The sequence below is a fragment of the Myotis yumanensis genome, unplaced genomic scaffold, assembly GCF_028538775.1.
Source record: "Myotis yumanensis isolate MYYU_CA2020_CCGP unplaced genomic scaffold, mMyoYum1.0.hap1 SCAF_12, whole genome shotgun sequence".
Classification (NCBI taxonomy): domain Eukaryota; kingdom Metazoa; phylum Chordata; class Mammalia; order Chiroptera; family Vespertilionidae; genus Myotis; species Myotis yumanensis.
Window position 1 is genome coordinate 33,133,202 of NW_027223763.1, and position 13,796 is coordinate 33,146,997.

Consider the following 13,796-nt stretch of genomic DNA (forward strand, 5'->3'; position numbering starts at 1 on the left):
TAGGAATGATTTTCCTTCTGATTGGCCTTAAGGGCTCTCTGTTATATCAAAGGTCCTTCAGGGCAGTGCCTGTTCTTGAGAGCCCAACTAACAATGTTCACATTATAGTGTTATTTAACAATGTTCAAGGCACATTATCTTTTAACCTAAAAAATTTAAAGTTTCTAAATTCCCTAGGGAAGTTGATAGATGATATGGGCTCAGGAAAAGAGAATAAAGCAGGTAGCAATATGGCTTTTACTCCAGGACTAGGAACCTATGCTTTGCTGTTTTTTGTTTTAATCTTTTTTTCTCCTTCCTCTTAAAGAAGACCCTTTAACATTTCATATTATATTGGTTTGGTGGTGGTGATCTCCTTTAGTTTTTCCTTGTCTGGAAAGTTCTATCTGTCCTTTGATTCTAAATGATAGCTTTGCTGTGTAGAGTAATCTTGGTTGTAGGTCCTTGCTTTTTTAATTTAATTTAATTTAATTTTTATTTTTAAAATATATTTTATTGATTTTTTTACAGAGAGGAAGGGAGAGAGAGAGAGAGTTAGAAACATCGATCAGGTGCTCCTGCACACTCCCTACTGGAGATGTGCCCACAACCAAGGTACATGCCTTTGACCCGAATCGAACCCGGGACCATTCAGTCCACAGGCCGGCACTCTATCCACTGAGCCAAACTGGTTACAGCTGTAGGTCCTTGCTTTTTATCACTTTGAATATTTCTTGCCAATCCCTTCTGGCCTACAAAGTTTCTTTTGAAATATCAACTGACAGTCTTATGGGAGCTCCCTTGAAGGTAACTAACAGCTTTTCTCTTGCTGCTTTTAATATTTTCTCTTGTATTTAACATTTTGCATTTTAATTATAATGTATACTAGAGGCCTGGTGCACGAAATGTGTGCACAGGGTGGGGGTTGTCCCTCAGCCCAGCCTGCACCCTCTCCAATCTGAGACCTCTGTGGGATCGGACTTAAACTGGCAGTCAGACAAGGGACTGCTGGCTCCTAACTGCTTGCCTGCCTGCCTGCCTAATCACTCCCTAACCACTCCCCTGCCTGCCTAATCAACGCCTAACTGCTCCCCTGCTGGCACGATCACCCCCAACTGCCCCCCCTGCTTGCCTGTTCATCTCCAACTGCCCTCCCCCGCTTGCCTGATCACCCACAACTGTCCTCCCCTGCTGGCCATCTTGTGGTGGCCATCTTGTGATCACATGGGGCGGCCATCTTGTGTGAGGGTGTGATGGTCAATTTGCATATTACCTCTTTATTATATAGGATTGGTATAGGCCTGTTTGGGTTCATCTTGTTTGGGACTCTCTGTGTTTTCTGGACTTGTATGTCTTTTTTCCTTCATTATTTTTTTTACATAGGCTTTCAATTCCTTGCACACACTGTTCTCCTTCTGTCACCCCAATGATGTGAGTGTTGGTATACTAGTACTTGAAGTTGTCCTAGAGGCTCCTTAGACTATTCTCGTTTTTTGGATTATCTTTTTCTTTTTGCTGTTCTGCTTGGGTGTTTTCTGCTTTCTTATCTTCCAAATCTCTGATTTGATCCTCTGCTTCATCTACTCCACTGTTGATTCCCTGTAATATATTCATTTAAGTTAATGTATTCTTTATTTCTGACTGGTTCTTTTTTATGGTTTCTTATTCTACTTTATGTTTCCTATATCTTTGCTGAAGTTCTCACTAAGTTCATCTACTCTCTGCTAAGTTAATTGAATATCCTTATAACCAGTGTTTTGTACTCTGCAGCTAGTAGGTTGTTTGTCTCCATTTTGTTTAGTTCTTTTTCTGGAGTTTTGTTCTCTTTTTTCATTTGGGACATGTTTCTTTGTCTCCTCATTTTGGCAGTCTCTCTGTATTTCTATATATTAGGTAGAGCTGCTATACCTCCCAGGCTTGGTAGAGTGGCCTAATGTACTAGGTGTGCTATGGCACAACCTCCCTGATCACCCAAGCTGGGCACTTGAGGTGCACTCCCCCGTATTGGCTGTGTGTATCCTCTTGTAGTTGAGCCTTGATTGCTGTTGGTATATCACTAGGAGGGATTTATCCCCAGGCCAAAGAGCTGCAAGGACTGGCTGTGACCACTGACCTCTGACCACAGTGGAGGATTAGCTGTGCAGGGGCTCACCCCATAGAGCACAACTTATTTCAGCAAGGCTCTGGTGTCTGCTGAGTCTGTCCCTTGAGTGTGTTGCTTATGGAGGTGGTTGGGTGGTTGTGCTTCAATGTGGTCTGAAGCTGTCCACTGGGAGTGCTGGTTCTGGGGACTCTGGGAAGTGCAGGCCAAGGTCAGCTGCTGCCTGTGTTCTGCCGGGGACCACTCGGCATTGGCTACAAAGTGTTCTGCTGATGGCTGCTACTTGTGCTGGATTTGGAGTTGCCCAGGCAAGGCCATGTTGTGAACCAAGGCCAGCTGCTGCTAGTGCCATGCCTGGAACCAGTGAGAGGTATGGGGCTTGCTGAGGCCAGATGCTGCTTGTTTGAGAGATTTTAGGAGCCAAGACAGACCATTTGTATGGAAAAGCCACTGGGAACAGCTTGGGTGGATCTGAAAATTGGGTGGGCATGTCCTCAGAGAATCACCAAGGTGGGGCAAACAGTGTGAGCCAGGTTGATGGAGTCTCAGATATGTCACCCAACTGTGGGCTCTGCAGGGGAAGGGGCTTATCAGAAGAGCAGTGGCTTCTGGCAGCACCTCTGTCTGGGAAAAGCTGCCTTGCAGATCTTACCCTGATGCTGGACAATTCAGTTCCTGTCTGTAACATCTCTGGTGTCTTTCAAGCTGCTGCTGTAGGGCTTGAGCTCAGAGGGAATAAATATGAGTGAGTCTTTGTGTGGTCTATTTAAGAGGAACTGCTTGGGACTCCAGTAGCCCTTCATCTCACTTAGCCTCAATACCTGCTGGTTTTTATAGCTAGGAAGCTATGGGGACTTCTCTTCCTGGAATGGAACCCTAGGATGGGAGGACTGGGACCCCTTGCTCCTTAGGGGAGACCTCTACAGGCAAGATATCCCTCCCAATTTTTATCTACCATACATGGATATGGGACCAGCCCATTATGCATCTCCACCCCTTCTAGCAGTCTTGATGTAGCTTCTTTAATTTAGTTCTGTAGTTTAATTGTAATTTTGATGTGATTGTGGGAGGAGGTGAGTATTGCTGCCATTTGGACTGACAGCCTCATGTTATAATACTTATAATAATTTATATTAATAAATTGCGTGTATCCTGTATGGTTTTATTATTAACCTTTTTTGAGAAATTACTCTGAGATTTGGTTTCAAAGAGGTGGTGAAAATAAATATTTGGTAACAGAAACTAGAATAAAAGTATAAAGGCAATTTCTAACTCATTGTTGTTATTTTCCAAGCTCATTTTTTGAGAAGTTAAGGTTCATTGTCAATAGAAGCATATTATAATATGGAAAGTTCTCAGGTTAGCTCATGAACATTTAATTATTCTATGAGACATAGTAAATATGACAGTTAGAGTACTAACTCAGCTATGCCTAACCACCACATGTAAAGTGTGAATAAATACATTTGGATTTCCAAATTGAGAACATTTTGACTTAGCAGTGGAGTGGCGATGGCTCTGGATTTCTTCATTTGGTGGATTTGGATTGGAGGGGGATGCAGACCCTGAGCAGCAACACCATAATTCTCCAAGTGTTCAGAACTGGGAAGGTTAATGGAGTTTAAAAAATTGGCTCCTATTGCACTATGTATGGGCTTTGCACTCATTGGGGAGTACCTATGCTGTGATTTTTTTAGTCTTTGCTTTCATAAAAATGAGTCCAAATAGTATTAAAAAGAATACTATTTTCCATGAAGCTGTAGTTAAAGATAGAACTTTTTAGAAGAGGAAGAGCTATATAGATTCTGAAAGAAGTATGTGTTCATGAAGCACAATAGTATTGTGAAATGAAAGTTGGTATTTTTGGGGGGGCAATGCATATTTTCAGCAATTGGATATTTTAAGAGTACTTATTTAATAACCTCTTAAGACATTTTGAGTAATAAGATAAAGACAGACATTTAAAAAATCATTTTTTGTTGTTGGGTGGGGGAAATTACTTGTAAGGTCTACACAAGTCCTTCTATGTACTCTCTGGATCGAGTAGTTGCTGGATTTCGAACACGAAGTCAAATCCTGCTGGGTCACATAGAAGAACAAGATGAAGTCCTCCACTGCCAATTTTCTGATAACAGTGATGATGAAGAATCAGAAGGCCAAGATAAATCTGAAATTAGGTATGTTAAATATAGACTCGTTCAATAAACATATTAGAATTTTATGATGCAATAAATATAGACAAATGGAGGGTTTTTTATTAAAATGTATCTTTTCTATTGAAATAACAGTAGGTAGTTTTTGAAAAATGTGCTGTCAACTAATGCATTATGAAACCAGTGTTTGAACGCAGTCATCAATCTTAAATTGAAAAATAATTTTGCTTTTAGAGCTTATATATTTATTGGATATTAATTTTCAGGGAGAATGTTTTTGAATTTCCTGATTCTGCTGCCACAGTGGCAACAAATATAATGAATTTCCCACTAGGTCCAACATGGATGGGAATATTAGTAAAATTCTGTTTATTTTATATAATTAATAATTCTTTTAACATTATAGTCACTTTTGGGGGAAACTAATTTGAGGGCAGATTAGCAAACACTAACAGACAAGTTACCTTTGATCCTGATCTTTGTTTTTTTAGACATAGAAATCACTCATGGATTCAGAAGCCAGACTCTGTTTGTTCTCTTGTTGAATTGAATGATATTCATGATCAAACACAAAAGTCAAGTTTGGAGAATGAAGGTACACCGATTTTAAGTAATTTATATCTTTTTCTTCAGTCAATAATTTAAGAAGCATCTAGGAATTCTCAATGATGGGAACTTGGTAGGAGTGTTTTTCTCATTGGTAGAACATTGTATGTTCTGTGCTCTACTTCTAATTTTTTCCTTCATTTTTACTCCTTAATAAATTTTTTTCCCATCAATCAATTCTGGCTAGAGTTACAGCAGTGGTTCCCAAACTTATTTGGCCTACCGTCCCCTTTCCAGAAAAAATATTACTCAGCCCCTGGAAATTAATTTTTTTAAAATTTTAATAGCAGTTACTCATCACCCCCAAATGCATCTGTGGCCATCTCCGCCCCCCTGGATCGCTGCAGCGCCCACCGGGGGGGCGGTAGCGCCCACTTGGGAATCACTGAGTTACAGGCTAAATCTCTCAGAATAGGGATTTTATATTCAAGCCCAAGTTGCTATGCACTGTACTCTTGACTACTTTAAAATGTATCTTACGTAATTTACTAGGTGTCTGCTTTCCTGCTTCATTGGCACACATGCCTACCATTAGTGATGTACCCTTGGCATTGGAGCCAAATAGTCTGTGGGTGCTCATAATATTCGAATACACATTATTTGATGCATAACAGCATAAAATGTTTATGTTCCAAAAACTATAGTAGGAAATTTTAACTAGTTTATATTGGCCTATGAGTGGTTAAAGCACAAAAAGTAAGAGTATAGAGAATATAAATAACATGATAAATAAGCCGTATATTATGAAAATAGTCTTTTTAAAGAGGCTATGCATATAATATTTAACAAAAACTTACCTATATGTCACAAATAAAACTTAAATAAGTTAAAAAATGTGTAAGTAATATAGATAAGTACTAGTCAAATTGCCATGCTTGAACTGTTTGTTACTGATCTACAACCAGGAAAGAAACTTATGCCAGAATGTAAATCAGTGCACTAGCTCCTGCACTGAGGAAGTCTCCCTGTGAAAAGAAAGATAAGCTGAGCCCTGGCCGGTTTGGCTCAGTGGATAGAGCGTCAGCCTGCGGACTCAAGGGTCCCGGGTTAGATTCCGGTCAAGGGCATGTACCTTGGTTGCGGGCACATCCCCAGTGGGGAGTGTGCGGGAGGCAGCTGATCGATGTTTCTGGCTCTCTGTCCCTCTCCCTTCCTCTCTGTGGAAAATCAATAAAATATATTAAAAAAAAAAAAAAAAAGAAAGATAAGCTGAACTTATCTTAAATGGTGACATAGTTGTTCCAGTGTAAGTAAGAACAAAACAGTGCTGGCCCACACTCTAATAATCTGGTGTGGACTAGATTCTTTTATTACTAGAAGACTAAAATAATAGGAAAAATTCAACCCTATACCCACCTGGAGATTTTATATCTTTCTTAAATAACTCAAGTAAAAACTCAAATTGCAGAATATCTAAGGGCAATGAAAAACTGTATCAGAACCTATGGGATATGACTAAAGCATATATAAAGACTTACTGTAAGCTAGAAAACTAAAGTCCCAATTTCTGGGTATTTTTTCCTTGTTTTCCTTACCTGTTTCTGTCCCTTCCTCTGCTACCTCTAGACACCTTCTGTGTTCACTTTTCTTTTTTAGTTCCATTTCTGTTGAATATTTTATAAGCAGATAGTTTTATTTTCTAACTTTGTTTCTCTTATTTTAAAGATTTAAAGATTGAATGTCTTCAGGAGAGTCAAGAGTTGAATTTGCAAAAATTAAGGCATTCAGAACTCATACTTACTGAAGCTAAACAAAAAATAAGAGAACTTACAATTAACATCAATATGAAGGAAGATCTGATTAAAGAATTAATGAAAACAGGTAATAGTAGCCTATGAACCAGCTAATACAAGAAAGAAAAGCTTCTAAAATTGTTTCTGATGTGTAACATTTACTTTAGTTTTTGATGCTCAGGATACTTCACTGTAGCTTGGCATTTGGTATAACAAGGTGTGTTTGAAAGCCAATATGTGGAGGTTAGTTATTAAAAGAACTTTGTTATATTGGGATTCATCTATGAATTTTTCTAACCGGTGTGCTTTCTGTGCTGTGTTGAAACTCTGTGGCACTTAACTTTTTGGCCACTTTCAAAAAAACATTATACTAGACATTTGGAAATATGTTTGGGATGTTTTTCTAACTCGTTTTAATAACTTTATTTTATTTTTATTTTTTTAAATCTTTATTGTTCAGATTACATTTGTTCCTCTTTTTTCCCCCCCATAAGTCCCCTCCTCCCCTTTCCTGCCCCACCCTCCACCCTCACTCCCCACCCACTGTCCTCATCCATAGGTGCACGATTTTTGTCCAGTCTCTTCCCGCATCTCCCATTCCCCTCCCCCCCCAAGAATAGTCTGTCCATTCCCTTTCTATGTCCCTGATTCATTATAATCACCAGTTCATTCTGTACATCAGATTATTTATTCACTTGATTCTTAGATTCACTTGTTGATAGATGTATGTTTGTTGTTCACAATTTGTATCTTTACCTTTTTCTTCTTCCTCTTCTTAAAGGATAGCATTCAGCATTTCGTATAATACTGGTTTAGTGGTGATGAACTCCTTTAGCTTTTCCTTATCTGTGAAGCTCTTTTTTTTTTTTTTAAATATATTTTATTGATTTTTTTACAGAGAGGAAGGGAGAGAGATAGAGAGTTAGAAACATTGATGAGAAAGAAACATCGATCAGCTGCCTCCTGCACATCTCCTACTGGGGATGTGCCCGCAACCCAGGTACATGCCCTTAACCGGAATCGAACCTGGGACCCTTCAGTCCTCAGGCCGACGCTCTATCCACTGAGCCAAACCGGTTTTGGCACCTGTGAAGCTCTTTATCTGACCTTCAATTCTGAATGATAGCTTTGCTGGTTAAAGTACTCTTGGTTGTAGGTTCTTGGTATTCAGCACTTTGAATATTTCTTGCCATTCCCTTCTGGCCTGCAAAGTTTCTGTTGAGAAATCAGCTGACAGTCGTATGGGTATTACCTTGTAGGTAATTGAGTCTCTTTCTCTTGCTGCTTTTAAGATTCTCTCTTTGTCTTTTGCTCTTGGCATTTTAATGATGATGTGTCTTGGTGTGGTCCTCTTTGGATTCCTTTTGTTTGGGGTTCTCTGCACTTCTTGGACCTGTAAGTCCATTTCTTTCACCAGGTGGGGGAAGTTTTCTGCCATTATTTCTTCAAATAGGTTTTCAATATCTTGCTGTCTCTCATCTTCTGGCACCCCTATTATTCTGATGTTTGTACACTTGAAGCTGTCCCAGAGGCTCCTTACACTATCTTCGTATTTTCGGATTCTTTTTTCATTTTGCTTTTCTGGTTGGGTGTTTTTTGCTTCTTCGCATTTCAAATCTTTGACTTGATTCTTGTGCTCCTCTGGTCTGCTATTGGGTGTCTGTATAATATTCTTTATTTCAGTCAGTGTATGCTTAATCTCTAGTTGGTTCTTTATCATAACATCGAGGGTCTCATTAGATTTCGTGAGGGTCTCATTACATTTCGTGAGGCTCTCATCAAGTTTATTGGCAGCTTGTAGCACATTATTGCAAGCCCTCAAAATTGCGTTTTTTAGCTCTATATCCTCCATTTCTGTCATTTTTTTTGTCTCCGCATTTTTTATGCTTTCTTGGTGCACCCCCTTGTGGTCTTTGTATGAAGTCTTGTTCTAGTTAAGCCTTGATTGTTGTAGTTAATACTAGAGGGATTTGACCACCAGGCCGACTGGCTGTGAGAATCACCTGAGTCTGCCGGGGAAAACTTCTGTCCTCTGGAGAGGTGCTAATCTAGCCTTTGCCTGAGGCGATCCGGCAAATGGCTCTGCGCAGGGCTTGGGCGGGGCGGGTCGCAGGGGATCAACAGGGCGGGTGGAGGGAGCAGTTATGTCTGCTCTCAGCCCTGTTCCCAGAGGTTCTGCTTCTCAGAACCCCCACAACCGCTGCAAACCTCGGAGAGAAAGCTGCCCTCCGTTCCAACTGATGCCAGACAATCCTGCCTCTCCCGTTTGAGTCTGAGTCCCTAGAGACTCGCCCGGATCTGGAGCTCAGAGTCTGAGACTCCCTCCTAATTGAAAACGACAACCATGCCCTCAGCCACCAGCCGGCTCCACGCGCACCTCCGTACCTTTGTATTTTCCACACTGCGCCTCCTCTGAGCCTCGGTATGCTGTTCTCTTTCCTTCTAGTTGAAGAATCTCTCCTCAGCCAGCCTTCCTGTGGTTCTGGGTGATGTCCGTTCCGTCTTTTAGTTGTATTTTTGAAGTGGTTGTTTGCGGCAGTGATCTCCGGTGTTTACCTATGCCGCCATCTTGGTCTTCCAGGAGTTGACTTTTCTAATAACTTTATTTTAAATTATTTTTTGGATATTTCATTTTTAACAGTAATCATAAACTTAATATTTGAAATGTAGTTAATTATTATTTCTCTAAAGATATAAGGAGTTATTCTTTTTTTTTTTTTTAGTTTCTTTTTTTATAATTTTTTTTTATTGCTTAAATTATTACAAAGAGTATTACATATGTCTCCTTTTTTTCCCCCCCGCCTTTGACAATCCCCTGGCCTCCCCTACCCCCCAGTGTCTTATGTCCATTGGTATGCTTATATGCATGCATACAAGTCCTTTGGTTGATCTCTTACCCCCCACTCTAGCCCCCCCACCCTCCCCGGCCTTCCTGCTGTTGTTTAACAGTCTGTTCGAGGCAACTCTGCCTCTGTATCTATTATTGTTCAAAAGTTTATAATGGACTCTATTATCCATGAATGAGTGAGATCATGTGGCATTTTTCCTTCATTGACTGGCTTATTTCACTTAGCATAATGCTCTCCAGCTCCATCCATGCTGTTGCAAATGGTAAGAGTTCCTTCTTTTTTACAGCAGCATAGTATTCCATTGTGTAGATGTACCACAGTTTTCTAATTAAGGAGTTATTCTTGAAAGCTGTTCTCTTGAGCGAGCCAAGCTTTTACTTCTTACTTTTAGTCTCAAATTTCTGCCAGGTTGGATGTATGTGCCACACCTTCTCCTTACCCTCACCTACATTAGGCTTTTTGCACCCTCCCCTCCCCCAAATATACTCAAGGTATGAGCCTTGACTACTTTGAAATTCAGTTAAGAATTAGAGGAATAAGAGACACTAGCGTTTCTTTTCCCCAATTCCAATGAAAAACAACTCCGGTCACATTTAGGGGAACTGAAGGAAATATTATCCTCCTTTTCTTCAAGCCCCAGGCTATACTCACACCCAACTCCTCTTCCTGTTTTCCTACTTTCCTCCTCTTTCCTGCAAACTTGCTTTCTGGCTGACGGTCCTCCTTTCTAAACCGCCTCACCCTGCTCCTGTCCCAAAGCATTTCCTTCCTTATTCCTGGCGACCTGTGTGCTGTGCATCACCCCGGCTCCAGTCTCCCAATGTCTAATTGAGTTTGACCATCTTCCTTCCTCACAGGCAGGATCACTGCCAGTAGAACTCTCTTAGGAGTATCCAAGAACTGATATAGGGGTTTAAATAGCTTTTCCGTCCCCAAGATTTCAGGGTACTGCCTGTGGAAGTTGAGGATATTTACCCTTCTGGTTATCCCACCATGGGGTATCCCATCCTGGATGCCTTCATATAGAGCCAGCGGTTCTCAACCTGTGGGTAGCGACCGCTTTGGGGGTCGAACGACCCTTTCACGGGGGTCGCCTAAGACCATCGGAAAACACATAATTACATATTGTTTCTGTGATTAATCACTATGCTTTAATTATGTTCAATTTGTAACAATGGAAATACATCCTGCATATCAGATATTTACATTACGATTCATAACAGTAGCAAAATTACAGTTATGAAGTAGCAACAAAAATAATTTTATGGTTGGGGGTCACCACAACATGAGGAACTGTATTAAAGGGTCGCTGCATTAGGAAGGTTGAGAACCACTGATATAGAGGATACCTGACCTTACACAGAGAAGGTCCTCTTCTTACTCATTATAACCACGGACATTTTGGAGCTTTCCAAAGGACCCTCAGAGATGGTGACTAGCAAGAGGGTCAGTGTGTGCTTACTTTTCAAAGGTGCCTCAATGAAGATTTCTCCTGAATAGCAACTACTTCAGACAACAATAACAGTGACTCTACTGTATTTTATCAATTCTAATACACATTTTTCACATTTTAATATCTCTAAAATCAGGATGTATGTTATAATCATTGGCATCTTAACATATTATCATGTCATTGGTTCATTGGCACTGTACCTTTTTTCTTAGTTCATAAAATAAGGTGTTGTTGAACACTCTATGGGGCCTTAGATTCATTAAAATATAGTAGTCGTATGTATTTTAAAGTTAGTCAGATTATCACAGAGTTGCAGAGCCAGTGCATTTAGTTCAAGAACTCCTTTTCATGAAAATATTAAGAGATTTTCAGTATAATAGTGTGTGAAACTCTCCCTGGCAGTTATTCATGCCATGACCTCTGGGCTCTTATTTCCCACTGCCATGAGTTTGCTAATCTAGTTTAGGGACAGTTGACTATTCAAAACCAAGTTTTTAGGTTTAGTAGCTGAGCTTAGAATGAAAAGAGATATAGAAATACCTTACTCTGTTTTTCTCTGTGTTCTAAATATTCATAAGAAAAGCACTGAGTGATAGAAACATCAGTGATGAGAGAGGATCATTGATTGGCTGCCTCCCGCATGCCTCACACAGGGGGTCGAGCCCGCAAGTTGGGCATGTGCCCTGACAGCTGGCATTTTGAAAGTAGAGCTTTTTTTGCCCCACCTGGTTTGGCCAGTGGATAGAGTGTTGGGACTGAAGGGTCCCAAGTTAGATTCTGGTCAAGGGCACATACCTCTGTTGCAGGCTCCCTGGGCCCTGGTGAGAGTATGTGGGAGGCTACCAATCAATGTGTGTCTCTCACACCAGTGTTTCTCTCTGTCTCTCCCTCTCCGTTCCACTCTCTCTAAAAAGCAATGGAAAAAATATTCTTGGGTGAGGATTTAAAAAAAAAAAGAATAGAGCATTTTTATGTTTTTGATGTTTTACTTAGTTTTTTAAAAAAACATATTATAATAATTATTATTATTTTGGTGAAGGTAATCATGCCAAGTCTGTAAGCAAACAGTATTCTCTGAAAGTAACAAAACTTGCCCACGAAGCAGAACAGGCAAAAGTGGAATTAATTGAGACAGAAAAGCAGCTACAGGAACTGGAAAACAAAGATCTGTCTGATGTTGCTTTGAAAGTAAAATTACAGAGGGAGTTCCGTAAAAAGATGGATGCCGCAAAGCTGAAAATCCAGGTAATTTTAAAATGTAATTGAGAAAACCTATTTAAAGCTTTTTGCTTTTGAGGATTCTTGTACCTAGTTAGGAAAGAAATAGGACTCAGTTTTTAAAAAAAATATATTTTATTGATTTTTTACAGAGAGGAAGGGAGAGAGATAGAGAGAAACATCGATGAGAGAGAAACATCAATCAGCTGCCTCCTGCACACTTCCTACTGGGAATGTGCCTGCAACCAAGGTACATGCCCTTGACTGGAATCGAACCTAAGACCCTTCAGTCCACAGGCCAACGCTCTATCTACTGAGCCAAACCGGTTAGGGCTAGGACTCAGCAAGAAAAACTGGAATGCAGCTTTTCCAGAGCGCTGGTAGGTTTACATAATTTTGATCTGGGTAATATATTTCTGCATTCAAGAAGTACATTATTTTAATCTTTTCTAAAAAACCATAAGGTAAGAAATAAAGATAATCATGGAAATAATGTCATTTTTGGAAGGACATGCAGTTTTAAAATTTTTTGTGCCTTTGATATATCTATGCACAACTGTTGGAGGAGGGGATGAGGAAGATGATGAGGATGGTGGAGGGGGTTAGGAGGAGCATGATAATTACCAGTTGTTAAGTGTCTACAAGGTTCCATATACATACTGGGTGTTTTGTATGCATTACTTAATCATGATTTAATCCATTGAAGTGGGTATTTTTTACCCTCTTTTATAAATGATCAATCTGAGATTTAGAAAGGTGAAATAACTATTTCAGGGTCACATAGTTATGACAATACCATCTTTCAGTATTCTAACGTTCCATTTTAAATATTGAAATGCTACTTTTTTGTTTTGTTTTTGTATAATGAAGTTATTTCAATTCATAAAACAAAATTTTTAAATTAAAAACCCTGAAATTTATATTCTTTGTTATTAAATATATATATATAGCTATATGCTGCATTAATATTTTGATGCTAACTGGTACACTTTTAAGCATCTGTGGAATAAATGCAAAAGATAGGGATATCCTTTCTCACTTAAAAAAATGTTTTAAAAAAATGTCTTAGAGGAAGTGAGAGTGAGAGAAACATTACTGTGAGAGAGAAACATTGACTGGTTGCCTCCTGCACGCCCCCTATGGGGGATCAAGCCCACAACCTGGGCATGTGGCTTGACTGGGAATTGAACCAATAACCTCTTGGTGCATAGGTTGATGCTCAACCACTGAGCAACACCGGCTGGGCCCTATCTCACTTTTAAATAAGATTTTCAGTACTTATAGTGATGTGGAAAAGACATTAAAATGCTAGTAGCATCATTTTGCTGCAGTTTTGCAATTACTCTCAAAATTAAATATAAGTTCAGTTTTGTATTATTTTAATTTTTCCATGTACATGTAATATTTTTAAATTACAACCTATACTAGTAATAGATGAATATGCAAATTGTCTGGGACACCATCACATAACAACCAATCAGATGGGGGCGGGGCTGCGGAGGAGAGCTCTCAGCACGCCTGCGCCGGGGTTCTCAGCATGTCTGCATGTGGAGTGGAAGGGAGAGCAGATAGGCAGTTAGGGAGATCAGGCAAGAAGGGGAGCGTAGATAGGCAGTTAGGGTGATCAGGCCAGGAGGGGAGAGGAGATAGGCAGTTAGGGGGATCAGGCTTGCAGGGGAGAGCAGTTAGGCAGTTGGGGTGATC

At 39.9% G+C, this 13,796-nt stretch overlaps 1 protein-coding gene across 1 annotated transcript in view; it reads left to right on the plus strand.

Moving 5' to 3' along the window:
- KIF27 (kinesin family member 27) overlaps positions 1–13,796 on the plus strand; it is a 74,203-nt gene that overhangs the window by 29,808 nt on the left and 30,599 nt on the right. The window contains exons 6-9 of the mRNA XM_070431435.1: positions 4,088–4,257; positions 4,725–4,828; positions 6,505–6,660; positions 11,914–12,119. Of these exons, the coding sequence (XP_070287536.1) occupies positions 4,088–4,257; positions 4,725–4,828; positions 6,505–6,660; positions 11,914–12,119 (636 nt within the window). The remainder of the gene's footprint in view (positions 1–4,087; positions 4,258–4,724; positions 4,829–6,504; positions 6,661–11,913; positions 12,120–13,796) is intronic.